General features: G+C 37.2%; 2 protein-coding genes across 4 annotated transcripts in view; one reads left to right on the forward strand and one right to left on the reverse strand.

The window, feature by feature from the left end:
• Positions 1–14,595, reverse strand: part of LOC121386225 (splicing factor U2AF 35 kDa subunit-like) — a 34,419-nt gene extending 19,824 nt beyond the window's left edge. For both annotated transcript variants that reach the window (XM_041517057.1, XM_041517056.1), the window contains exons 1-3: positions 14,492–14,595; positions 5,765–5,852; positions 1,967–2,033 (exon numbers count right to left, since the gene is read on the reverse strand). In XM_041517057.1, coding sequence (XP_041372991.1) covers positions 1,967–2,033; positions 5,765–5,852; positions 14,492–14,535 — 199 coding nt within the window. In that variant the 5' untranslated portion in view covers positions 14,536–14,595. The remainder of the gene's footprint in view (positions 1–1,966; positions 2,034–5,764; positions 5,853–14,491) is intronic.
• Positions 14,596–16,337: 1,742 nt separating this feature from the next.
• On the forward strand, positions 16,338–26,027 carry LOC121386507 (gamma-secretase subunit pen-2-like). Of its 2 annotated transcripts, none has more exons than XM_041517427.1 (4): positions 16,338–16,485; positions 20,079–20,161; positions 21,059–21,163; positions 24,907–26,027. In XM_041517427.1, exons 2-4 carry the CDS (start codon positions 20,101–20,103, stop codon positions 25,044–25,046), a joined length of 306 nt encoding a protein of 101 aa, XP_041373361.1. In that variant the 5' UTR covers positions 16,338–16,485; positions 20,079–20,100; the 3' UTR covers positions 25,047–26,027. The 2 variants fall into 2 exon arrangements, with proteins under 2 accessions (XP_041373361.1, XP_041373362.1); XM_041517428.1 differs by having other exon boundaries at positions 16,354–16,485; positions 20,092–20,161.
• Positions 26,028–26,389: the final 362 nt, after the last annotated feature.

Raw genomic sequence — 26,389 nt, forward strand, 5'->3', positions numbered from 1 at the left:
AGTTGATAGTTCAGGACTATCATCACAAAATGGATTGCCCATTTGTTCAATGGCCTCACACAGACTTATCACCTGTGCTTTGAAGCTTTCTTGAGTTGTGGGTCCTTGCTCATGGTGATCTACTGCCAGTACGTCATCCTCGATGAATTGACTCTCGAACTCACTCAGCAGCCTTGCTTGCTCTGGCCCAGCAATCATCCACTGTCGAAAGGCTACTTGATTCTCCATCAGTCCAATAGCTTCACCAGGTGTTTTCACAATCTTATTGTTCTGTTCACGTGCCTGATCTAATGGTATGCAGGAAAATTTGCGCTGTGTCTTTTGAATGACCCAGAAACGTTTGAAGTCTTCTTCAACCTCTTGTGGCAGTGCTTTCATATCTCGTATGTGTATCGATATCCATCGTGCGTAATTTTGATGATCTAATGCAAAATACCAAGGAGCTAGAGCCTTTAATGTTTCAACATATAGGTCAAAGTCACCAGTCCATTGCGTCCTGTATAGCTGCACAACAACACATTTATTTCACATTCAAAACTTCTGTGGACTTAAAAATACATTTTAGTACATGCTTACGTCAGCTAATGGAATACACTTTTAACCATTAAATATAACGTAAAGTGGCAGCCATATTGATAAATGGTGGCCATCTTGAAAAAAGAACTAAACAACACAAGAAATTTATTTCATATGAACATATTATTACCAAGAAATATTAAAACGTGATATTGCAGAACCTGAGACAATCAATTTTTTTTCTTCAAAAATGCATTTAAGCCACGACCCCCTCCCTCATTAGAAAATAGGCTGCCATCTAGTGTTGCTACCATAATTCAACCGTGCATCAGGGCTAGAAATGATCCGGAGACACCCCCTAGTAGTGTGAGGTGCCAAATCAACTGTGTAGTGGAAGTTGCATGACAAAAAACATTTAAGCTGGTCCTGGTTCCAGGACTATTGCCAGCCTTATAGAAAAATGGCGGCCATTTTGAAAAAAAAAATCGTATCCACATTGAACTTACTGAACAACAATACACTGTTTATCTCATATGAATGTTATTAGCAACATATCTTTAAACTTTATGTTTAAACCAAGAAAATCAAATCAAATTTTTTACTATTACACTAAGCCACGACCCCCACCCCCCCCTCTTACATTCCTTTATCGTGACCTTGACCCATATGCTGAAGGTTATTCATGTGTTCTAACTATAATTTATGCTAATAGTAACCAAACTGAGTTGAAATAAATGATTATAGTTAACCAGAAAGATAAATACATAACATATTTGATATTTTCAGTATCGTGACCTTGAACTTGATTTTGAAGGTCACCCAGACCTCTGATTTCGTGGCACCCCTTCTGAATCTGATCAGTAGGCCCTAGGGGGCATGTGTACCAAATTGCTTTCTTCAACTCGGTAACGATTTCGTCAAAAATGGGGTTAAGCAACCCCACTAGCATCTAAAAATCTCTTAAATGTATTTTCTCATTGACAGAACAGCACATACCACTGTCTTTGATTGCCAAAGGGCACTATTTGGGGTAGGGGGGGAAAACCCAAGACCACCGAGAGCAATCGATCTTAGAACCCACTGCGTCTAGTATGAGCTCAGCACTCTACCACTGAGCTATATCCAGTAACAATGAAAGAGAAACAGAGAATTTAAAGCAAATACATAAAAATTACAACTTGTTAGTCGTGTTTTGGTTGCAGCACTAGTTAGTAGCATCACACAATTCTGTCTGTCTTGTGGGAAGCTTTTTAACAGAAAACGTTCAAATTCTTATACATTTTAATACAAAGGTATTATAAATTATCTGCGGTAAAAGGTCTTTAACAATCTAATTTGTGCATCCCTGATTACAAAGTGTATAAACAATCCAACCCTATTATGTAAATTAAGAGATTATTGAAAGTGTAATGATAAATAAATATATATATATATATTTAAAAGAACTCACTGTGAGATCCATCGGCGGTGAGAGCTGCATTCTGTGGATTCAGATAAAGATTCTGCAGCAACACCGTCTGAAAAAAAGAAATATATACAACATTCTTCAAATAATAACGTGTACAAATATTTCAGGATTCCATCTACTACTCTTATGTATCGGACACAAAATCTTGGATTCCACGAAGCATGGAATTAGGACGTTACATTTGTACCCTGTCTATACACAGAAATATTGTTTCTTAGCTTATGGATGAAATGCACGCACATTTATTTGGTAAATTAACCTTCTGAGTACTGCAGGCTAGTCATCTCGCCCGACATCACATCAGTCGACATACTGTACACTGTATACAGTGCATTCCACAATTCATATTTCCCGCCGTTTTGTACATGGCACTCACCAGAAACATAATAAAAGAAAAAAGATTTCTTTTCAAAATGGTGGCTTTTATTTTGTTTTTTTTTCAATTGAAAATACCTTGAAATTTTGAGTTCAAAAAGTGGTTTTCGGCAAGTATTTTCGCTTGACAATGGCAGCATGTCACAGTCATTTTCAGGGATCGATAGCCGATTGTGACAGCTAATATGATAATAAATCTTATTGTGTTACCAACAATGAAAATCACCAAATATTGCCATATAAATCCTAGTTTGGGGGGGGGGGGGTTAAATTCTGGTCAAAAACCACTGTTATTGGGAATAATGAACATAAATACTGGACAGCTGGCTACAAATGTGACTTTTCCGATTTTTTGCCACCATTTTAATCACCATTAACTGATCTAAAATCATAAAAATAAAACCATGAAAATAATACTTACCAATTCATATATGAACTCTATTTCATGTATATACTACTCAAAAGAATTTAAGGGTCAAAAATTTATAACCAAATAAGTTTCAGAGTGTATTAGATTGATGTTGTAAACTACACCAAAAATTTAATTTATTGTTCCATATTTACAAAAAACCACAAATAAACGTCACTGTATACAAGAAAGTCACATGACATGCTGTCAAAGTTGAAGGTTGTCAAACATGGATTTTACACATTAGAACATTCGTTTAATAGTGTGTGAATCCACCCCTGGCGCGAATACACTCGACACATCGTTGCCTCATGCTGTTGATCAGACGTCTGAAGAACTCTTGGGGAATGGCCTGCCACTCTGCCATAAGAAGTTGACCCAGATCATGAAGGTTGGCCGGAGGGGCATGGCTATCCCGAACTCTCCTGCCTAATTCGTCTCAGGCGTTCTCTATTGGGGTCAAGTCAGGCGAATATGCTGGCGATACCTTGTTGTTTGAGAAAGTCCGTTAACACCCTGGCGCGGTGGGGTCTGGCATTGTCATCCTGCAGAACTGCCCTGCCGCCAATCTGCTGAAGGCCTGGGAGAACCAACGGCTGGATAATCTCATTCAGATAGCGGATTCCATTCAGATTGCCATCCACCACATAGAGGGGGGTCCTGTGGTGGATAGAGATACCGCCCCACACCATGACGCTGCCACCACTGAACCGGTGACGTTGTCTAACGTTAACGTCAGCGAAGCGCTCCCCAGGACGTCTGTAGACACGAACCCGACTGTCATTGAACTGAAGACTAAACCTGGACTCATCAGTGAACATCACTCGACCTCACTGAACATGTTGCCACCGCAGATGAAGTGTGCACCAGTGACGTCTGGCCGTTCTGTGACGTGGTAGGAGTGGTGGTTGAACAGCCTGGCGACGGCAGCGTAGATTATTGGCTCTCAGACGATTGTGTATGGTTTGATCAGACACTTGAGTTCCAGTCGCAGTCCGCAGATTGTCACGTAATCGGCGTGCAGTGGTTGTGCGTTGACGTAGAGCCATATTGGTGATGTAGCGGTCCTCTCTATTTGTAGTGCTTCGGGGTCTTCCCGAACGTGGACGATTTCGAACAGAATTCGTTGCCACAGTCGGCCAACGACACTCTTACTGACAACAAGTCTCAGAGCAACATTTCTTTGCGTATTGCCATCCTGAAGCCAAGCAATAGCCCTTCCTCGATCTTCGATAGTCAGCTGACTTCGTACCATTGTCGAATTTGGAGTGTGCACCGTACACGAACACAAGCTCCAATTATACGGAAATTCAGCATTGGGAACATGGAATGCACATGCAAAGCGTGCAAATGAAGCGCTTTGTGAAAAAGCAAGTTATGGGCACTTAGCAGACCTTTCGCTTTCGCCCTAATTTACGTGCAAATGTAAGCATGTTTTCGCCATTAGAACTAGTCGACAGTGTCAATGACAGTGGATTCTAATTCATTTATGGGTTGCTTAGACCCACTTTCGTCAAAATGGAACAATACCATGCGTGACATTATGGTCTAGCTAATATAATTGACATTCAGAAAATAATGTCGAAAATATCGTCTGACCCTTAAATTCTTTTGAGTAGTATATTTATAAAACATTTAAGTGAATATATGTCAGTAAAACTTATAAACTTGTACCCACTCAACATGGTTTTTGTTAAAAATTAATCCAGTTGTCTAAAGGTTAATGAGGATAAAAAATGTCCAGGAAGCATTTGGTTCAGTATTGCTTCATCATTCTATAGTTAGGTTTCATACAGGGAACATGTTGTTTACAAAATCTTGATTAGCAATATTTCTAGTCCACTGAAAATTGATTAGCAACTACTGTTTAATGTTTTAAAATTGTGTAGCGATCTCTCAAATTTACTTAGCGAATTGCAATGCATTACTGAACAAATGTTTCCTGTCAGAGATTGCTATGCAGTTCTAAGATGTTAAATAGTAGTTGCTAATCAATTTTTAAATGTCACTAATCAAACAATCTAATTAAAATTAACTCCACTATTACATGTGGATCTAAAGACAGCCAGTTGGAGCTCATGTCCACCAATTAAAACCTTACTTGCAGAATCCTGCCAGTGATTTAAAAATAATTTGAAAACATTCCGAATTATCCTGAGGGTATACGACATGTTTCGTGTGAATTACGAATGCTTTAAAACATGTTTTATTTTATAAAATAAATAATTTGTAATGTAAAACTGAAGACCGATAACCCACCCCGTACGTATTGGTATGGTTCGCTGTACTGCGGCCACTAAAATAGACTCGCCCGATATGTTTAGAATTTGTATGCTCCCAAATAACGTTATAAAAGGTGAAGTGTGATTGGTCAATATTTAAATTATTATTTACAGACGAAATATTACCTCGACACTGGGGACTACGCAGTGTTTTAAATCACTGGCAGGATTCTGCAAGTAAGGTTTTGATTGGTGGACATGAGCTCCAACTGGCTGGTGTTAGATCCACATGTAATAGTGGAGCTAATTTTAATTAGATTGCTAATCAAAGGTTTTAACATTTATTTTGTTCATCTAATAAATGAATTGCCCAAATGTGAATTTTATTTGTGGATCAATTATCTCCAGTTCATCATTGAGCAAATTTTTGGTGGATGAAATGAACTGTGAATAAATCATCTGCAACCCATTAAAGACAGGGGTAAAGCGCTCGCTTGATGCGTGGTAAGTCTGGAATCGGTCCCCATCAGTGGGCCCACTGGGCTATTTCTTGCTCCATCCAGTGCACCACGACTGGTACACCAAAGGCTGTGGTATGTGCTATCCTGTCTGTGGGATGGTACATATAAAAGATCTCTTGCTGCTAATTGAAACGAGTAGCCCATGAAGTGTTAAATAAAACATTTCCTTCCTTCCCATTAAAGACATGTTGCTGCAACATACAAACTAATTGAACTATACATTATTTATCAACCAAATGCATTCTACACTTACCTGACTAAAAGTTGGTTTATTATGAAGTCGAGAACATCTCTCACCATGTCGACATGCTCCAATTTTGAAGTAAAATGAACAGTTTACTCTGAAAACATAAACATCACATTTAAAATATATACTGTCAATGTCCCTAACTATGTTAGGCTTTTAACTTCATTAATTTTAGTTTTCTCATGCACGATTCGTGCAGTCAACATTCAGTTTGTTGTCTGTTGTTTATTTGTGAAACATTGCTTCACAATTTGGAAGTTGTTTAATTAACAATACAGGGCTAGCTCTGCCACTCGCCAAATTCACTAACTGCGAATTTTAGGAACAACTGGCAAATTTTATTTTAATATGGCAGTGTTCGAGATTAAAAATTGGGGGGGCAGTATCCCATTTGGATACTAACATTTCAAAATCTGGTATCCCACCTGAGAATTTAGTATCCCACTTTTGGATACAGTTACCTGATATTCAAATATCAAGCAAGCCAATTTTAATTTTAATAAATGAAAAAAGGCTATATCGGTTGAAAAAACATTTTATAATGGCTACTTGCCATTTCAGTGTTTTTATCAACTTTGGAATTACTAGGCCTAATTAAGTGACACTTAAATTGGAAGGAAACATCCCCCCAAAAAACAATAGCGACTTAGCAGTTCTCAGTCTTTTGCTATACCGCTATTGTTCCAGTGTAGCATTAGACTAGGTACGAGTTGGGGGAGATATTGTTACAGCGTAACATTGGTTAACTTCACCAGTAAATGATGTCTTACACTGTTTCAACGAAAAATATAAACTCAGGATTAAAAAACACAACATTATGTGGTATCCTGGTGGGATACTGGGTTCTTGAAGTCTGGTATCCAGAATTAAAATCTGGTATTCGCGGGATATCGGAATACTGTTAATCTCGAACACTGTATGGCGAAAACAATGTGTAATAATTGATATTTTGTTGAAAAATGGTTATAGGTTTTTCTCTTTTTTTAATAATTTGGCAAAGGTTTCTGATCACCAAGAGCTAGCCCTACAAATTAGTAAACTTGTATCTTAATACAAAACTTTACAAACCCTTAAAACCATTAATTTTGTACTTAGTCATTTTATTTATTCCTTAATATGCCTGATATCGGGTCCACTTGACTCATAGAAATTGTATTAAAATGGAGGAACATGAATTAACATTTGGTACGTGTCATATGATTGCATGCCAGATCAACAAGTAGGTTTAAGAATTTAAAGTTGAATTTGGCTAAGATATGTCCAAGTTACAAATTCGTGAAGAAAAAAAAGCTAATTAAAAAAACAATGTGTCGTTTGTAGGTGTGTAGCTATTTTAAAAAAACTATAATTCTGTTTAACTACGTTACTTGAACTGGGATGCACATTTTCTGATAAAATTTGCCAATAAATTTTTGGCATCCAGCTGAAACCTTTCATCCCCCCTGTTATTAGACTTTCCTTTTATTTCATATATTCGATTACAGAATTTATGACACATTTTTCTGTCCCTATTTTAGTAAAAGGTACACACGATCCATTTGTAAATTACATATGAGTGTTGTAATTGTTTTAAGAATATATTACAAAATATTATATTTTACAAACTAATTAAGCATAATGGGTATAAACATACTGCCTCTCTGTATGGACATCAAGTATTGTCAAAGAGCATGGGAAACATGTGCATGGCTGTTAACAAAAGTAAAATGTCGGGACTGAAATTTCAAGGTACAGGGCATTCAAAATGGTAATGTTTTATATGACAATTGTAGTCCACTTTAAATATGTATTTCTCCCATCCCACACCCTGTTATTTATTTTATTGGATAAAAACATTAATTTGATGGGTTCTGCAGTGAACCTATATTAATTGAAATAGCAGTGGCCTAGGCAGGATTTTGTATTGGGGGGGGGGGGGGGGGGGCCCACTTGTGTAGTGGGATATGACAGGAACCTTTTTAAAGTTATTAATAAGCGAAAAAGTAAAAATTTCCCGGCTTGACTGCTAGCTGATGGACGGCAAATCAAATATTCAAATACATTTACATCGGGTGGCCCTTGTGTTATTGCAAATTCATTATGGGAGGGGGTCGTTAAAAATTGAGGTAAAAGCCAATGTCTGATACTGCATTACGCTCACATTGAATAGTCCTTTGTTGATCTTTGTGTCATTTAACAATACAAAATCTTGCAGTTTCAATACCCCTCTCCCCTTGTAACGTTTTGTGACCGTGTCATATTTTACTTTGGGGTCTTTAGTAATACATATATGTTAAAATAAAATGGCAATGACTGGTTGCATTTTACATTATGAATTAACATTACGTTGCACAATAACCACCACCACCACAACCCCCCCCCCACCCCAATTATGTTTTGTCACATCCAATAATTCCCACACTCCTTAGTGCACGTTGCGTAGTTCTCGAATGATCCCATTATTCAATCATAAATAATAAAGAAGTAACATACCGCTGGTCGGTAAATGTTATATTTGACCGGATCAACTTTATTAAGTTTCAACATCTATAATACACAATCTAATCTCTCCCAGCAGAACTATTACATTGTAACAGTGTTCAAACTCGCACGTGCTGTTCATCATATGATGTGACATCGGGTACGGCCATTACTTCAAAGGGAGTGAGTAGCACATTTAAATTAAAGTTGGGGTTTTTTCACTTAATTTACAACTACTGTAGTAACGTTTTTTGCAGGTTTTTAACTCTTTTCATTCGGCATACGCACTCATGCGTAATACTACTTTTCATTCGGGATACGCATACATGTGTAGTTTGGGAATTCCTTGGGATGTCCCTTATCTATTTATATCCACGGAAGTTATCCCACAATTCCACGCGGTAGGTAATAGAGCACACTTCCTTCCGGCTTACCGCCATTTTTAAACTGAGAAAAGTATTGTTTTGTTGGTAGATATCGTAGTTTTTATCGAATTTTTTCGCGATTTTTTTGTTTAAAAAACTGTCATGGCGGATGCATCTAGCGACGGGAGTGACATTGAAGCAGAAAACGATTATGTAGGCGATAGATTTACTGTGATAGACGCAAATGAAGAGTGGATACACGAGATGTTTGAATCTGATACCGACGGCGATGAAGAAAACTGCGATTTTGATGGTTTCCACGAGGAATGGATTTACGAGGAATTTTCTCAGAGGGCAAAAGCAAACCTATTCAGAAAGAGGGCGGGTCTGCTTTGTGTCCATCCAGAAGAAGCCGGTGCACTGGATTATTTTGAACTTTTTTGGGACTTGAACATGTGGCAACACATTGTGACCGAGACAAACATTTATGCCGAACAAGAACGAGACAAAAATCCCCCACCAACCTACGCCCCTCATTATAGACCAACAGACATTCCGGAAATGAAATCATTCATTGGATTGTGTTTTGGGATGGGAATACTGAGGTTGCCTGCCAGAAATGACTATTGGCGTGTTGGAAAGTTTTTGTTCAAAACTAATTACAACCACATCATGCCAAGGGATACTTTTAACTTGTTGTGGCGTTATCTGCATCTACAGAATAATGAAGAATTGGGACCCCAAGGAGATAGAAATGCCGACAACTTTTCAAGATCAGATGGTTTGTAAACTATCTGAATGAAAAATTCCAGTCTGTTTACATGCCATACGGACAGTTTTCTTTGGACGAGAGTATGGTCAAATTCAAAGGCAGATTGGGATTTCGACAGTACATGCCTGCAAAACCCATCAAATGGGGAGTGAAAATTTGGTCGGTGTGCGAAGCAGACACTGGTTATTTGTACAACTTCCAAATTTATACCGGAAAAGATAACGGAGTCCAGGAGAAAGGTCTGTCACACTGTGTTGTCATGGATTTGTGCACGCCATTGTTTGGAACTAACGCTTGTATTTACATGGACAACTACTATACAGGAATTGAACTGTTTCACGATTTGCATGTACATGGAATCCATGCTTGCGGAACAGTCAGGGCAAACCGAAAAGGACTACCAAACAGACTTTTGCCGAAGAATACAAAGCTTCAAAAGCATGAATTCAAGTTAGCTCAGAAAGATGAACTGACATACTGCATTTGGCAAGATACCAAACCTGTTCTCTTCCTTTCAAATTTTCATTATCCGGATGATACTGGAATCGTATCCAGAAGAAACAACGTCCGCCAAAAAGTGAACGTCACAACGCCATCACTCATCAGTGACTACCAGATGAATATGGGAGGTGTAGATCGCATGGACCAGATGATTCACTACTACATGATAAATCATCGATCTCGCAAGTGGTGGAGGCGTATATTTTTCAGCCTGGCCATGTCATGCGCACATAATGCATACATATGTGCCAAGGATGAACATCCGATACTATCGATGAATCGCTGGCCCAACTTCCAGGATTTTATCGAAGACTTATCTGAGGAACTTATTGGTAACAGCAGGGCAAAAAAGGCTGTCAAAGTGTGTAACATTGAAAGGCCAGTGCTAGAACACAAGGTTGAAAAAATTTTCACAAAAAGAAAAGTGTGTCGAGAGTGTTCATTAGCGGCATCAGGAAAGGGGCAGAGGCCAGGAGCTACAAATTTTGGATGTGTGCAATGTCAGATTCCTGTGCATGTTGAATGCCAGTCCAAGCACATTATGAGATGTTACAGTGCCTGAACTGCTGTCAAAACATTTGTGTACATATCAAGTGACAAACCTGTATATATTTTCATTTGAATACTCGCCTGAACTTTTTTTCTTTCTTCTTTTTTTTGACAATTCCATGGATTATTGCAGTGTAAATAGTGTGTATGTGCTCTTGGAAAATCAACCTGGATACATGTTTTGATCAGTAAGTGTATAATAAATTATTTGTCTTACCATGAATGAATTCAGTGAAGTTTTATTATTTTGGATCATAATGATGTGATGTGAATCGTTTGCTTGGAGTATAGGCACTTTTGACACGTCGACTTGAATTTATTATAACTCCATTATTTATTGGTGTATCTTAGATATTTTTACATCATAATGTAGATAATTGAATTGCCTATAATTAATACACTGACAAATCACCTCTTTTAGCATGTTTTCATTCAGATATTTTGACATCAACACAATTTAAAAAAATTTTACTACCATATTATGGTATATAATATATATAATAAAATATAAATATTGCATAAAATTTATAATAAAGTACACAGTTATAAAGGGCATTCAATTCCAAACAAAATGGTATTTTCATTTATATATATAACTTGATAAATAAATATTTTATGGCAATTTATAGTAAACAGCGAATTCCCACATGCATTTCCAGAAATTCTCAGATATTGGAGGTCACATTCACATGTGGGTTGCAGAATGAAAAGAGTTAATTACAAAAACCACACCAAAAATCATTTATTTATTTTTAAATAATAACAATAAAATATTTGAAAAAAAAGTACGAAACATATATACACACCTTTTTACAAAATAAGATCGTCTGCTTAAAATAGCACAGCAAATGATAGTGCAGGTGCACATTAAGTCAATACTTTACTTTCTACGTCCGTTCGGACTATGTAAATAGTGGATTGGACGTGTTGCGATAGATCCCAAATATGTGTTAACGCAAATGGATGAATTAAAACAAAAAGTTGTATTCTTCTACCAAAACTGTATTATATCAGACAATGTAGGCATTATTACTAAAAACTATGACACAACAGACTAATTTGCATATCCAGGTCAGACTTGTTCGTAATCGATCGGAAAACCAAAACGAAACTTGTTCGATGTCAGGTTTTTTTTTTTTAAATATACAATTAGCTAAATTTTTAAAAAAAAGTATGAGTTCAAGTATACGCAATAAGAGCAACTTTGGGAATCTTTACTGGGAAACTGTTGGGTCGTAATTGGGAAAAGGTTTGATATTGGATTGGGAATTTACGTTAGGGGAATGGGGCCGTTCATCGGCCCCAAAATGTATGGTAGATTATACCCATCCGATAGGTACCTAAAGGGGGGGGGGGGGGGGGTCAGTGGGGCAAAGAAAACGGTCGAAGTGATCGGGTTGACATTACGGAAACCGAAAACGGCCTAAGTGATTCTCATTTTAAAAAAAGAAGAAGAAAAAACTGAAAAGACTGAAAAAATAATTTCCACAATTTCTCTGACGACAGACAGTTAACAGCCATGCATGTGTCCTGACTGTTGTTGTTAAGGGGTCACCCGAAATATGCCAAAAACCCGGTTTTTGGCATATTTACAACCAAAAAACCTTTTCGCAATCAAAAAACCTCACAAAAACCATAATTCTGCTTAAAATCGTATCCAATAAGGTTTTTTTTTATATACTTTGACAGTTTATCAATATTATATGATTTACAATTTATATGAAGCACAAATATTGTTGTCAGTCCTAAACATATGCATACGTCCATTTCCGCCTTGTTTGTAAAATGCGGAACAGGACTGATTTTAGGGTCCGACTATTTACCCTCAAGATACCCCCAAAATACGTATTGGATGAGCAGCTTTCGGGATTGTACTATATGAAATAATGAACAGGTGTGTTTCGAACAATAGCTATTGCTTTAGTGACATTTTTTTGAGTGTAAATATACCAAAAACCTGCTTTACAATATTTACAATAAAAAACCCATTTCCCAATCAAAAAACCTCACAAATGCGGGACAGAACAGATTTCAGAGTTTATGAAGCTCCAATTACAATTAACATGTGTGTTTCGAACAATAGGTATTGCTTTACTGACGTTTTTTTTTTGGGAAAAAGTTTTTTGAGTGTAAATATACCAAAAACCCGCTTTACAATATTTACAATAAAAAAAAAAACATTTCCCAATCAAAAAACCTCACAAAAACATTAATTCTGCCAAAATCTTATCCAATAAGTTCTTTTTATATACTTTGTCTGCTTACCTATTGTTCGAAAAACACTTTATGAAACATCAAAAGTGAATACACAGACGACCTACTCATTCGCCACCCATGATAGATCTCACCGGAAAGATAAAAAATGTTTGTGATTTTAGAGTTTCTGAAACATCAAATGTCAGTAGACCAACGACCTACTCATTCGAAAAGATTAAAAACAAAACAAAACAACAAAGGATGTAGCTGAACTTTGTTACATGGTTACATCCTTCAGTTAGCTTGGGTCTTAAAATTGAGTAGATAATCCAGGTATATAAGAGGTCGTTTTATAATATTCAGTCCCATATCCACCCCCCCCCCCCCTTGCTCCGGAGTTGGTCACTGGCGAAGTCAGAGGCTAAATCTGAAGTAGGCGTGCCTGAACTCAATAGCTATTGTTCGAAACACACCTGTTAATTGTGATTGGAGCTTCATAAACTCTAAAATCTGTTCTGTCCCGCTTTTGTGAGGTTTTTTGATTGGGAAATGTTTTTTTTTTTTATTGTAAATATTGTAAAGCGGATTTTTGGTATATTTACACTCAAAAAACTTTTTCTCAAAGAAAAAATGTCAGTAAAGCAATAGCTATTGTTCGAAACACACCTGTTAATTGTGATTGGCGCTTCTTAAACTATAAAATCTGTTCTGTCCCGCATTTGTGAGGTTTTTTTGATTGGGAAATGGGTTTTTTATTGTAAATATTGTAAAGCGGGTTTTTGGTATATTTACACTAAAAAAAACGTCACTAAAGCAATAGCTATTGTTCGAAACACACCTGTTCATTATTTCGTATAGTACAATCCCGAAAGCTGCTCATCCAATACGTGTCTTGGGTGTATTTTGGGGGTAAATAGTCGGACCCTAAAATCAGTCCTGTTCCGCATTTTACAAACAAGTCGGAAACGGACGTATGCATATGTTTAGGACTGACAACAATATTTGTGCTTCATATAAATTGTAAATCATATAATATTGATAAACTGTCAATAAAGTATATAAAAAAAAACTTATTGGATACGATTTTGGCAGAATTATGGTTTTTGTGAGGTTTTTTGATTGCGAAAAGGTTATTTGATTGTAAATATGCCAAAAAAACTGGTTTTTTGCATATTTCAGGTGACCGTTGTTAAATTCATATTTTCTTCTTTTAAAAAAAATAAGAACCAAATTGTTTGTCATCGTAAATAATTCAGAAACAAATGACCCAAAAAACCCTGAAATGTGGAATCGTGCATATATGCAAAAAAAGCTATGGGTTATTATACGATTTATTACATAATAATGAAGTCCAAGACACTTTTGCTTACTAATATGATTTTGTTTTACATTCAGGTTGATTATTATCATTATATTTCAAATAAATTGATTGGAATTAATATGAGTTAATGGCTAAATGTAAGATATTCTTTCTGCATGCATAATACTCAGGTTTTATTGTTAGCTTGAATGTAATTTAGGATAACAATAGTATATAATAGACTGCTTAATATAACTTTTTCTTCTGATTCCACTGTCTCAAACTACAATCATAACAATTAATAACTGAATAGGCATGATCTCTCTGAGACTCATTTATTAAATCATAAATGGCCCTTAACAGCAAAACAGATCACACACACAAAACAACCTCTAAACGGCAAAACAAAAAATGTAACAATGACGCTAAAAACAAAAGAATGGCCGTGTAATTTCGTGATATGAGCACATTTGAACATTGAACAATGCTCATAATTATAAAGAAAGATCAGACTGAACAGTAAAAATAAAGATCAATGAAGAAAATCAATCAACCAAGCTTAGTAGTAAAAGTTATCTATGTATATATACTTGTCTTTTTCTGTTCCAAAAATGGAAGCCAGATACTCAGCCATGTCGAAGACACACCAGCCGACGTCCAAGCAACTCTGACCGGAAGCGCCCGACCGGAATATTCCAAAAAGCAAATAATGATACTAAAAACAAGAATCAGTAAGAGCGTCAGTATTTTTTAATAAAAAATAAAAAAATAATAATAATGCAATAAATTAGTGACTACTTGTTACCAATTTCATATATAAATCATAAACTTTCGATTGTTGTAATTTTCATTGACGATATTTAGTCACATATTGCGATTATAATTATCATGCTGTAATAAATAAATAAAAGACGGTAGCGAGCTATGGATGAAGAACAGTTGACTGTCTAAACTGGGTTCACTAGGGACCGATGAAATATGCCGGTTTAGGCAGAGTGCCGGTGTAGACAGAGTTCGTCCAGAGTTACGGTTCTTGCAATAATATGAATGCAATAGTGATCAGAAAATACCAACGTAACAAAAACGTCATATTACCCAAACGTTTGGACAATGTGTAAGACATATATATGAAAGCAAGGCTAAGCAATATTTTTTTTAGTGATTGGGCAGATAAGTATGTTTCTAATAGAGGCTATAAACCTGAACGATATCTGCGTTTTCTCTCTATCGAAATATTGTCCTCGTACAATTGCCGGTAATGGTCATTACGTTTTAGTATATCTGATACTGTCTTTCTTCCAACATTGAAGGGGCAAGATGTAGCCCAGTGGTAAAGCACTCGCTTGATGCGCGGTCGGTTTGGGATCGATCCCCGTCGGTGAGCCCATTGGGCTATTTCTCGCTCCAGCCAGTGCACCACGACTGGTACATCAAAGGCCGTGGTATGTGCTATCCTGTCTAAGGGATGGTGCATATAAAAGATCCCTTGCCGCCAATTGAAAAGAGTAGCCCATGAAGTGGCGACAGCAGGTTTCCTCGTTCAATATCTGTGTGGTCCTTAACCATATGTCTGATGCCATATAACCGTAAATACAATGTGTTGAGCGTGTCGTTAAATAAAACATTTCCTTCTTCCAACATTGAATTTCAAAGTCCGAAGTCCGGAATAAACATTATCCGGTGTAGGCAGAGTGTTGTTCTTAATAAATCAACGGTTGGTCAGGTCAGGTCATAGGGTTTTATGTGCACATTCAGAACACGCTGTTGTAGCACACGCCTGTCATGGGCGCAGGTGTCGGCATAGACGTACGGGCTCCCATTTTTGTATGGGGGCAGGCCGACTTTTGTCCGAATTAATCAAAAGTGCCCGAATCTAAGTTACAACGGATATTCATATTAACATTAGGCCTACTGCCAGACAGCTATATTTGGTTGCCATTTTTACATGGATTACACATAATACTGTGGGTAGAAAGATGGAAATACATGGTGTAAAGTGTTCAGACCAGCTGATTTTGCCCGATTCCTTCTATTGTTTTTGCCCTAATTTGAGGATTTTCTCCAGGACGGGGGGGGGGGGGGGGGGTTGCAAGATCACGTGCCGGTGTAGACAGATGCTTGAATCTTAATTGGATATAAGCACGAAAACAAGATCAAATGAATGAATGAATTTAGCCCCAAAAAACTTCGGGAAACCCCCTTTATCGTCCAGTGCAACATTTAAAAAATATATATAATTCTAGGGTTAATTATGGAAAAATTATGGATCGATTGATTTGTAGTTGTTTATTACAAATAAATGTGAAAATGACGAAATATTGTAGTTTCGACTTTGACATAGGACCTTTAAGTCCACCAACGAGGACATTTAGTCATACTAATGGGTCTGCGTTTTAGTACTATTTCCTCCAAACGTATTTTGATTTGACACCGAATACTTTCATTTTGATGCGTCAAACAATATATTGTCACATGAAGTCGTACACCAGTTAATTAAGTAGTGAATTTGTTTTTGGACGGAAGTTATTCGAAAGAAAAGAAATGACTAAAATAATTTGTGACTAAGTATCAGATTGGTGTAACTGTAAGTTGTGTTATTAAAATGTTTTAACAAAAACATCACTTGATGTTTTGATTACTACAGTTCCATAATTAATGTTAAATCAAAGATGATTCAAACGGGTTTTACTTTTAGTCAAAACATCAAAACGTCCCCTTGCCAAAACGGGTACCAGACGTTTCGCCCCCCAGCCAGTTCGCCCCAGGTATGTTCGCCCCCAAATAGGATGTCAGTTCACCCCCACGTGCATAACCAGTTCGCCTCTACAAAGGTACCAGTTCGCCCCCAGTCAGTTCGGGTCATGTTCCTGGGTTTCTAGACGTTTCGTACCCAAACTCGTTCGTACCATACCGGTTCGTAACCACTAGCATACCAGTTCGTAACCAATTAAATAATGTCATATTTTTTTTAAATACACAGTTATAATGTTATATTACAAACATATTGTAACATTTAGCAAAAAATTTGTTGTAATAATCACTCAGTATCTTTTATAAGCATTAAATGAGCAATTATGTGCTGTGCATCACTGAAGCATGCCGTTTCGTAACCAAAAAGCATACCTTTTCGTAACCAAAAAGCATACCTTTTCGTAGCCAAAGAGAAATTCTTTTGTCTTGGATATCGATCGGAATATTTCGCAAGACCGATCCTCTCTTCGTACGTATATATGCTCAAAACAAAAACATTCATACACGCACACGCACGCACATATAACAAAAATATAATAAGATCTGATATCCCATGTTTTTGGAATGTGGACTTTCTTTTAGGTCTAATAATGCCTACATTGTCCGATATAATATTTTATCCATTTGCTTTAACACATATTTAGTAAACATTCGCTAGACTGGTTTGTGCGCTTCACGTTAAACCAAATGGACATGACGAACATCAATCAAATAGTTTGCGAACGGTAGGAAGAACATTCGTTGGCTGAACTGAGGACAGCTCTCGGTGCGAAAATTCGTCACGCTTCAGTCAGCTAAAATGTTTTTTGTCATGTAAAAAGAAAAATGTTATGTGTTTGAAATATATCAACAAATAAGCTGACTTCGCTTGACATGATTCTTCGTGACAATTTCTAATCGCTAATTATTAAAATGCAGTTGGCTAGGATTTTTGTTGTTTTGTTTTTCATGAAATAACATGTACAAATGTGGGTACGAACTGGTATGCCGATGTTCATCTGGTTACGAACTGGTATGGTACGAAACGGTATGGTTACGAAACGACCTGATACCATGTTCCTGGCCTGGAAAGTCATGAAATTTTTATATTGGTCATGGAATGGCCTGAGTGTAATAAAGTTCAGGTCAGGTCATAGGGTTTTACGTGCACATTCAGAACAAGCTGTTGTAGCGCACGCCTGTCACGGGCCTCCGTCCATGGTTACTAATTAGTGGCCAAAAGAACCCCCGCAATAATCCCTCAGTTAGAATAATGCTCACCAGAAGAGGCCATATCGAATTGCTGTTCAAAGCCCTCTTAGGTGTTAGCCGAATATGCATAATCAGCATCAAGGTTATGTAGCTGATTAGCCATTGTTTTATTTCTTTCTTCTTAAAACAGATCATATCTGGCAGGAATGGATGTTTTAATAAATGTTGATGATGTGGTTTGTGGTTTGTGGTCGGTGTCTACGCTTATTCAGCATCCTACGTTTAATTACATCTGAAAAAAAATATAACCCCGTATTACAATTCTTATGACTCATGATCAGTCCAAATTGTGGAAGGACAACAACCCCTCCCCTCTAAGAAAAGAAACACACACAACACACACACGAACACACTTTAACATCCTCTAAAGAAACAGTACAATAATTGTTTAAAAGTAACAACTAACTGGGGGCGAACTGACAAATATTTGGGGGAGAACAGGTCAAACTGGGTGCGAACTGACCGGGGGCGACCTGGCTGGGGTGCGAAACGTCATGGATTCGCCAAAACGGCCCCAAGCGAAAACGGAACCAAATTGGACAAAACGGAACCTAGCATTGGCCAAAACGGCAACAAATATTTAAAAATTTATATATTTAAAAAAGAAAAGAAAAAAGGTTTCATTTTCGCCAAAACATTGAGGTGCCATTATATTTATAGCCAAATTCAATGAAATTGGTTCCGTTTTCACCAACAAAAATGGTTCTGTTTTGGTAATGGTGCCGTTTTAGCCTGATCCTATTTAGACACTGCCTGCACACCACTCCCTCAGTCACAGTCAACGTGTCCACTGTCTTGAAAGTTTGGGAGTATATGTTTTGGGGTTCTTTTTAGTTAATAATAGAGAGGAAAGGAAGGAAGGGAATGTTTTATTTAATGATGCACTCAACACATTTTATTTACAGTTATATTACGTCTGACATATGGTTAAGGACCACACACATATTGAGGGAGGAAACACGCTGTACTTCAGTCTTGTAAACATACTATAGTCTAGATACCTGTGGACAAACATACAAATCCATGACGTTTCGCCCCCCAGCCAGTTCGCCCCCAGGTCTGTTCGCCCCCAAATAGGATGTCAGTTCGCCCCCAAGTGCAAAACCAGTTCACCCCCACAAAGGTACCAGTTCGCCCCCAGTCAGTTCGGGTCATGGAAATCCTGGAAAGTCATGGAATATATATGTACCTCTTACGCCTGAGTGTAATAAAGTTCTGTTCTGATATACGTGTTTGTTCTGTGTTACACTGTTAGAACTAAAGACCAGTCAGAAAGCACATGACTTGTTCAAGTCGGTGAGACATTTCCGGTAGAACAATATTAAGAGTTTACTGTTAAAACATTTAATCAGTACTAGCGAAAGTTTTCAAAGTGACGGTAATAAAACATATTTTGTTACAATGCCAGGAAAGTGTAAAGATGGTTGGATTCAACATGAAAATTATGTACAAAAAAATTACTTCCAAGTACTTCGTTTCGGTCTGAGCCATGTTTTCTATCAACAGACGACATGTGTTGTTTTAGCGGCAATTAATGTTTCTGTCTAAATCCGTTTGTGTATCATTGTTTTGACATGATAGATTCAAAACATAAAAGGGTTACTACAAAACACGCCTTCATAAAATATTAATCAACTAGTTTATTACGCTGTACCGTGAGCGTGGGACTGTTACTTTATGTCGCGCATGCGCTGATGTGACTATGTGAAATGGAGTATCAGTATTTAAGTGTTTTTCTTTCTTTTTTCTCACTTCCACCCTGTGGTTTCCAAGTAAACCCTGTTACTTCCAAGTAATTACGTTTTGCTTTTGGAAGGCAGTTATTCTTTTTAAGTTCATAACAATTTCCTGCTGGCCTAAACCTAAAATAAACACACACACACACACACACACTTTAACATCCCTCTAAAGAAACAGTACAATAATTGTTTAAAAGTAACAAATCATTGGGGGCGAACTGACTAAAAGTTGGGGGCGAACTGACAAATATTTGGGGGCGAACAGGCAAACAGTTGGGGGCAAACAGGTCAAACTGGGGGTGAACTGGCTGGGGGGCGAAACATCTGGTAACCAAAATATACAAACATGCACATTGTAAACACACTTAAATTTGTATTTGCTGATATGTTGTAAATTAATTATAACTTATAATAATTATATAGTGATTTATTATAGGTGTTTTATTTAGACAAATAAAATGGATCTGCGAAAAGTGAAAAATGAAGACAAGCTGGAGTTGTGTCGAAAATATTACTTAGGTAAGGAGCAAGAAATCATAGTGATAGATTCAGCATAGTGATCGGGCATGGTGAAAGAAAGTTGACATTGGGGGTGGGGGGGGGGGCTTACTGAGATTGAGGGCACAAAGCAAATTTTCTAGGGGGTTTGGGGGTAAGTTCCTCCATAAAATATTGAAAACTAGATGTCCTGAAATGCAATGTACTGCATTATAAAAGTAAAATTCATCTCTGCCTTAAGATTTACTACCAATATTATTTTTGATTCATAATTGTTGGGGGGGGGGGGGGGGGGGGGGGGGGGGGGGGGGGCTACAGCTCTGTCAGTTTTGAACCCTTGTTATGGCACTTTCAGAAAATCAGGATGACTAGAGAGTTAAAGCCAGAAATATTTTACACTGCATAACAACTAGAATCTGTGCCTTTAAACAAAAATTATGGCTTTTATTACTCAAATGTACTATGGAAATGTACATGTAATTATAGTAATCAACAAAGTATAGTGTTTCAGAGCTAGCTCGATGCGAGTTGAAAAATTGCTAAATTATCTACTAAACTTAAAAAATTGCAGATGCTCCGTTATTTTTCAATATAATATCAAGCATTGCATAAAGGAAAAAATATTCTGCCTTATTTTCTATTTCTATTTCAATACTTAAGACAATAAACACAATGATAGTATGCGCTAACTAACATCTAACCCAGTGTTTCTTGTCATAAGTAATGAAATAGAAAATTACTTTGCCAAAAAAAATAAGAGAAACAAGTAGACAATTGTTTTTAAAATTTCTAGTTGTCAAAATTGACAATTTGCTTAGGTACATATAGCCCTAGGTTTTCTTGTTAACAAGCACCAGTAAGTTGGTGAGCATGAATCCACTAATTTGTGAATATAATTCTCATGTTGAAATATTTTAGGAGGTTTTGCTGTGCTGCCATTCCTGTGGTTTATCAACTCGATCTGGTTCTTCAACGAGGCGTTCCGAAAACCGGCGTTTGAGCAACAGCAGCAGATGAAGACTTGTGAGTGTGTTGTGTTGTAACCAGTCCACCGGGCTTCAGTTTTACTTGATTGTCATGCATTGGTTCAGACATGATTCAGACACGATATTCTGGGCAAAGCTATCTCAGCTATTTATTCAGAACAGGGGTTGGTAGTAGGGGGTGTCACGATACACCTACCCTCACGATACGATACCTATCACGATACATAAGCCACGATGCGATTCGTATCACGATACATAAGCCACGATGCGATTCGTATCACGATACATAAGCCATGGTCTGTATGTATCACGATACATAAGCCATGATATGATTCCTATCACGATACATAAGCCATGGTCTGTATGTATCACGATACATAAGCCATGATATGATTCCTATCACGATACATAAGCCATGATATGATTCCTATCACGATACATAAGCCATGGTCTGTATGTATCACGATACATAAGCCATGATATGATTCCTATCACGATACATAAGCCATGATATGATTCCTATCATGATACATAAGCCATGATATGATTCCTATCACGATACATAAGCCATGGTCTGTATGTATCACGATACATAAGCCATGATATGATTCCTATCACGATACATAAGCCATGATATGATTCCTATCACGATACATAAGCCATGGTCTGTATGTATCACGATACATAAGCCATGATATGATTCCTATCACGATACATAAGCCATGATATGATTCCTATCACGATACATAAGCCATGATATGATTCCTATCATGATACATAAGCCATGATATGATTCCTATCACGATACATAAGCCATGGTCTGTATGTATCACGATACATAAGCCATGATATGATTCCTATCACGATACATAAGCCATGATATGATTCCTATCACGATACATAAGCCATGGTCTGTATGTATCACGATACATAAGCCATGATATGATTCCTATCACGATACATAAGCCATGGTCTGTATGTATCACGATACATAAGCCATGATATGATTCCTATCACGATACATAAGCCATGGTCTGTATGTATCACGATACATAAGCCATGATATAATTCCTATCACGATACATAAGCCATGGTCTGTATGTATCACGATACATAAGCCATGATATGATTCGTATCATGATACATAAGCCATGATATGATTCCTATCATGATACATAAGCCACGATATGATTCGTATCATGATACATAAGCCATGATATGATTCCTATCACGATACATAAGCCATGATATGATTCCTATCACGATACATAAGCCATGGTCTGTATGTATCACGATACATAAGCCATGATATGATTCCTATCACGATACATAAGCCATGGTCTGTATGTATCACGATACATAAGCCATGATATGATTCGTATCACTATACATAAGCCATGGTCTGTATGTATGACGATACATAAGCCATGATATGATTCCTATCACGATACATAAGCCATGGTCTGTATGTATCACGATACATAAGCCATGATATGATTCGTATCATGATACATAAGCCATGATATGATTCCTATCATGATACATAAGCCACGATATGATTCGTATCATGATACATAAGCCATGATATGATTCCTATCACGATACATAAGCCATGATATGATTCCTATCACGATACATAAGCCATGGTCTGTATGTATCACGATACATAAGCCATGATATGATTCCTATCACGATACATAAGCCATGGTCTGTATGTATCACGATACATAAGCCATGATATGATTCGTATCACTATACATAAGCCATGGTCTGTATGTATGACGATACATAAGCCATGATATGATTCCTATCACGATACATAAGCCATGGTCTGTATGTATCACGATACATAAGCCATGATATGATTCATATCACGATACATAAGCCATGGTCTGTATGTATTACGATACATAAGCCATGATATGATTCCTATCACAATACATAAACCATGGTCTGTATGTATCACGATACATAAGCCATGATATGATTCGTATCACGATACATAAGCCATGGTCTGTATGTATCACGATATATAAGCCACGATATGATTCGTATCATGATACATAAGCCACGGTTGATATGTATCACGATGCATAAGCCACGATGTGATACGTATCATGATGCATAAGCCACGATACGATTTGCATCACGATACCCCATTAGTGGTGTTTTCCCCATAAAACAAGAAGTTGAAGCTTAAGTGAAGTGAGTTAAAAATAAGAAATAAACATAATAAAAGTGAAACATTGATTAAAACATAGTTTTGATATAGACATACCACATCATAGCACATTGACATAAACAGGAATATGTCCTCTGTCCACTCCACTGTCTTTTCTCGACAGATTTAATAATAAGTATACATTTCAGTAGAAATTGGTGTTCGTAGATCGATAAGGAATTAAAAATATAAATTGATACAAAAGCTAAGGTATCGTGTATTGTATCGTCAGCAGTAGTACCATGATGCATCAGTGTATCATGACACCATTAGTTGATAGGAAGGAAGGAAATGTTTTATTTAATGACTCACTCAACACATTTTATTTACATATGGTTAAGGACCACACAGATATCGAGAGAGGAAACCTGCTGTCACCATTTCATGGGCTACTCTTTTCGATTAGCAGCAAGGGATCTTTTATATACACCATCCCACAGACAGGATAACACATACCATGACCTTTAATATACCAGTCGTGGTGCATTGGCTGGAGCGAGAAATAGCCCAATGGGCCCACTGATGGGGATCGATCCAAGACCGACTGTGCATCAAGCGAACGCTTTACCACTGGGCTACATCCCACCCCTCCCTATAGTACTGTCGGAAATAGAATAAAAATTATTTTCGTCGATTATTTCTTACATATTAAACTGACAAGTAAATATTTTGTAAATATCTATTTAATGATAGTCTACCTACTTTAGCATTTACTTGTTTGGGCTCTCATTGATGTGCAAGGTGGTGTTTACTCTTGAAATTAAAAGAAAGATGTCAAGAAATTTTGTGTATAGCTTTACTAGGTACTGTTGCAGATCAGTTTCAACTTTTATGGTGTTTTATTCATTTTTCAGAGGGTGGGATACAGCCCAGTGGTAAAGTGCTCGCTTGATGCATGGTCTGGCTATAATCAAAAACAAATACAAACCTTTTCTTTTACCCAGTTGTGGCCCTTGAACAAAATGTGAAAATTGGTTAGACCTGGTAGGGGACATGTATTGCTTTTGACAGTACTCTTAGAATAGGTTTTTTCTTCATTCACCAAATCCGTTTATGGTAAATCAGGCTTTTTCCAGAAAATAAATTATATTTAAAATTTATTAAAATATACCTATTACTTTGCAAGACTTTAGGGCATGTAATTTTACCCTCCAGTTGCGAGACATATCTCAGTGGTAAAGTGCTCGCTTGATGCGCGGTCGGTTTAGGATCGATCCCCATCAGTGGGCCCATTGGGCTATTTCTTGCTCCAGCCAGTGCACCAAGACTGGTACATCAAGTGATGTGGTATGTGCTATTCTGTCTATGGGATGGTGCATATAAAAGATCCCTTGCTGCTAATCGAAAAGAGTAGCCCATGAAGTGGCGACAGCAGGTTTCCTCCCTCAATATCTGTGTGGTCCTTAACCATATGTCTGACACCATATAACCGTAAATAAAATGTGTTGAGTACGTTGTTAAATAAACCATTTCCTTCCTTCCTTTTACCCTCCATATCTTCTGGTCAGAAACCCTGTAGGTGAGACATTTGATTGCATGGATTTCCTCTTCTGTTTCAGATGTGATCCGGTCGATGATACTAACGACCATATCAACAGTTGTCATCGTGGCATGGATCGTCGTGTTTCAACTCAACCGAGTCAGCTGGGGGGCGACGGCCGACTACATGTCGTTTGTCCTCCCAAGAGGATACGCATGAATTACCATCGATCATCCATCTTATTTCTGATTCCATTCACTCATAGGCATACATTAACAATGTTTTCGGAGCAATTATAGAATCTGTCCTGCCACGTAAACAGGGGACGTGATTGCACAAAATGTGTGCAGGGTGTGCACGTGCATACATACATGCATGTGCACACACACACACACACACACACACACACATGTATATCAGGGTTTAAGCTGTCCATCGCCAAATGTGAATTAAAATTTAATTTGACAAATATATTTCATTACTAATTCACAAAAAAATATCTATTCGAAAAAAATTGTTTTCTGTTAATAGATATACGACCATTTTTGCTGTTTGGCTAAATTAAAGTTTAATTTGGCGACCGATTTCTTAGCAAATTCACCATATGGGGTCATTATCACTAAAACAGTTTGAATGTGACCTAGATGTAAATAAGATTACGGAAAATAAAATCCATGAATGATGCATCATGGGGAAAAAACATAAGTTGGTGATCTATTCTAAACAAGAAAGCACATACCACGGCCTTTGACCAGTTGTAGTCCTTAACCATATGTCTGACGCCATATAACCATAAATAAAATGTGTTGAGTGTGTCGTTAAATAAAATATTTCCTTCCTTGACCAGTTGTGGTGCCTGGTTGGAATGAAAGAAAACCCAATCAGTTGAATGGATCCACTGAGGTGCTTCAATCCTGCGACACAAACACACCAGGCAAGCACTCGATCGACTTAGCTAAATCCCACCCCAAAGATTACAAATTTAAACAATTGTTTATTTTGTTTGGTAGGCCAACATCGTTTTAATTGAGTTACTTCAAACTTTAATACATATGTAATTATGTGTATTTTTCTGTTTTTGTTCTCTTGGTGTTTTGGGGTTGATTGCTGTATATATAATATATACTTGGTGTATGTTGTTTATTCTAGTACTTTAAAATATCTTAGGTATCCTCATTTAAGTTGCCCCCCCCCCCCCCCCATTAAAAAATTCCAGCATCTCACCCTTCTCACTCTCACCATGCATGCTTTGGACTGCTTTAGTATAGCATAATTATGATAAAATACTGTTTAATTAAATAAATTTAAAATAAAATCACCCATTTGCATGAATTGCCTCCCCTTACAACAAAATGTGGGGGGTTGGAGGAAGGGGTTGCTGACACATAATCATACGGTTAATACATAAAGGATATTTCATGGGTTTTTTTTATCAAATATGATTTATATCTCATCCAGTGAAGTTTGCAATCATATCTCATGAGTCGCGCTCGAGTGTGATGAGATTGCAAACTTCAAGAAATTAGATATAAATCATATTTGACAAAAAACATGACATTTTC

The sequence above is a fragment of the Gigantopelta aegis genome, chromosome 12 (genome assembly GCF_016097555.1).
Source record: "Gigantopelta aegis isolate Gae_Host chromosome 12, Gae_host_genome, whole genome shotgun sequence".
Classification (NCBI taxonomy): domain Eukaryota; kingdom Metazoa; phylum Mollusca; class Gastropoda; order Neomphalida; family Peltospiridae; genus Gigantopelta; species Gigantopelta aegis.